We start from the raw sequence: 2,799 nt of genomic DNA on the forward strand, positions 1-2,799 counted from the left end.
TTGCATTTCTGCTGTTCTATCCATCATATTATCATTATCTTTTTAATTTATTTCTTTTTTCAAATCAATGTATGCTTTTGATCTCAATTAATATTAAGTTTTAGTTTAAGTTTTTTCCCCACACCTTACCAGAAACGCTGTGCGGGTTAGTGGCTTCAGACACTGTATGCACTAGCTCTATAAATCCAACATTTATGTTTGTAACTCATTTTCATTGATATACCTTTACCTGAATAAACATCTTATCTTATCTTATCTTATACATGGAATCAGGAGAGAAATTTCCTGCCTCAATACAAAAAATAAATTACATTTGACTAAATAGTAACTTAATGATTTTCATAAGAGAAAGCACCGAATCAAGGAAATATTTTATAATTATTTTTTAACAGTTTTTATTCCTCTCAAATAATGTCGTTTTTTATATTTTAACAAACTTAGGTATACACAGCATTAATGTGCTGCTACCCTCTTCTCTATGAAAGATTACACGGTGTAGATCTTAGGTATACACAGCATTAATGTGCTGCTACCCTCTTCTCTATGAAAGATTACACGGTGTAGATCTTAGGTATACACAGCATTAATGTGCTGCTACCCTCTTCTCTATGAAAGATTACACGGTGTAGATCTTAGGTATACACAGCATTAATGTGCTGCTACCCTCTTCTCTATGAAAGATTACACGGTGTAGATCTTAGGTATACACAGCATTAATGTGCTGCTACCCTCTTCTCTATGAAAGATTACACGGTGTAGATCTTAGGTATACACAGCATTAATGTGCTGCTACCCTCTTCTCTATGAAAGATTACACGGTGTAGATAAAATACTGACTACAAGCTCATCCAACATCCCCACCTCACAGGACGGCCAGTCATACATGGAATCAGGAGAGAACATGAAATGTAACGCTGATTGATCTATTAGCCCCCACTAACCAAATCTGGGTACAAAACAAGAATATCTTCCAATATTCCTGAGTGTATGAAGTAATTACAGAGCTCAAAGTACCTCATACCACTTGGTCTGAAGTCATTGATAACAGGACAATCACAGATATAGTGTTGGAGGATGTCCCAGCTCTTGTTCTCATAGTTTACAACTGGAATGTTCACCATTGGGAGATTCAGAAGAGTCAGATTCCCATACATTAAGTCCTTCTAAATAATGTATGCATGATTCTCGTATCAATTCTTTTAGAATACGCATAAATTTGTTTCAGGAATACAACAGTTAATGAGTTTACCTGGAAGCCACTAACTCGAGTGGCCTCGATGAGGACAGGAAGCCGGCGGCTTGTCGAAGGTCCAACATTTTAACAATATTTTATTTTAATATTTATTTATTTTAATATATTTATAATTACATATAATTATTATTATATAATTAATATATAATAATTATAATTAATAAATATAATATTTTAATATATCAATTAGTAGGAAAATATAATTGTTCAATAATTTCAAAGTCGAAGGAACAGTGATTAAAATAAAATATATGAAGCTGACAGATAAAGTCCATCGCTTCTTGCAAGAGACGACTGGTGGTGCTGTCCTGGCGACCTGATGATGTGAACATGTACGGGGTTAACTACCAGTAGAGGGCGGTATGGTTGGGGAGCTGGGCGGCGCGGGTGGTGAGGGCGGAGAACTCTTGTGGGTTGGGTCGGCCAGACAGAGCGAAGACATGAACGGCGCCCACCAGCGTCTGACCCCACGTGAGGTGATCCAGGAACACTGCCCCGCCCACGGCCGTCATGTGGCACTTGCTGAGCCACACGTGGGCGTATTGCCGGCTGAGGGCGGCCGTCACCTTTCCCGCCCACACTGCGCGAGCATCAGTAATCCCATCAAGGCGCAGCGTCAGGCGATCCTTGGTGTAGGCGAGCTGGGGAATGTCATCGGATGAGACGAGGCCTTGAAGGGTGAGGTACACATCCAGGTCATCGAGGAGTTCCAGGTGGGGTAAGGTCCGGTTGAGGGCCACCAGGACATCCAGGGAAGATATCCTCACCTTGAGAGTTTCCAGGTAGCGTATGGAAGCCGTGGCATGGTAAAGAGTTCTGTGCCTCACATCGGGGAAGTCCTCGTCTGAACTACCATGGCCGGCCTCTTCCTGGAAAAACTGGATAGCGGCCTCCACGCCCAAGTGACACGCCAGCCTCCGCAGCCTGACGCGGGAGCGGGCCTTCAGGCAGGGTAGGAGGAGGTAGTCGGATGTGGTGGTGTCGTTGCTGGCCACGTAGTCGCCCTCCAACATGAGGCTCAGGGAGCAGGAGGTTCCTGCAAGGCAGACGGTGATGGAGGGGAGCGCGGGGAGGGAGGTGGAGTGCTGGTCGTCAGAGAGGGTCACCGCTACTGTAGAAGGTCTGGAACACTGCAGGAGGGCAGCTGTGCACGGCGTCAGGCTGCCTTCCTCCCCCAGAAACCACTCTCGACGCCACTCAGCCACAAATGTACAGCTAACCTGTAATAATAAATGCTTGTGGATGTGGACTGAATCTGCTGATTCGTAAAAAAATTAAAAACTTTTTCTCTCCTCAAACTCACTCTCCCTTAAATTTTTGTTTTGTTTTTATCTTAAGTAAAGTAAAGTAAAGTAAAGTAAAGTAAATTTTATTCAGGAAAGTACATACATAGTTGATTTACAAACATAATGTTGGATTTAAAGTTAGAGGTAGTACATACAGTACCTAAAGCCACTAGTACGCATAGCGTTTTCGGGCAAGGTGAGGTGGGGAAAACACTTAAACTGAAACTTAATAGTAATTGAGCTTAAAGTATAAGTTTCGTT

At 42.3% G+C, this 2,799-nt stretch overlaps 1 protein-coding gene across 2 annotated transcripts in view; it reads right to left on the reverse strand.

The window, feature by feature from the left end:
- Window positions 1–359: 359 nt before the first annotated feature.
- LOC123769730 (uncharacterized) overlaps window positions 360–2,799 on the reverse strand; it is a 19,412-nt gene continuing 16,972 nt past the window's right edge. For both annotated transcript variants that reach the window (XM_045760957.2, XM_069301484.1), the window contains exon 5: window positions 360–2,472. In XM_045760957.2, the coding sequence (XP_045616913.2) occupies window positions 1,597–2,472 (876 nt within the window). In that variant the 3' untranslated portion in view covers window positions 360–1,596. The remainder of the gene's footprint in view (window positions 2,473–2,799) is intronic.

Source organism: Procambarus clarkii, chromosome 45, assembly GCF_040958095.1.
Source record: "Procambarus clarkii isolate CNS0578487 chromosome 45, FALCON_Pclarkii_2.0, whole genome shotgun sequence".
In the NCBI taxonomy this organism is placed as follows: domain Eukaryota; kingdom Metazoa; phylum Arthropoda; class Malacostraca; order Decapoda; family Cambaridae; genus Procambarus; species Procambarus clarkii.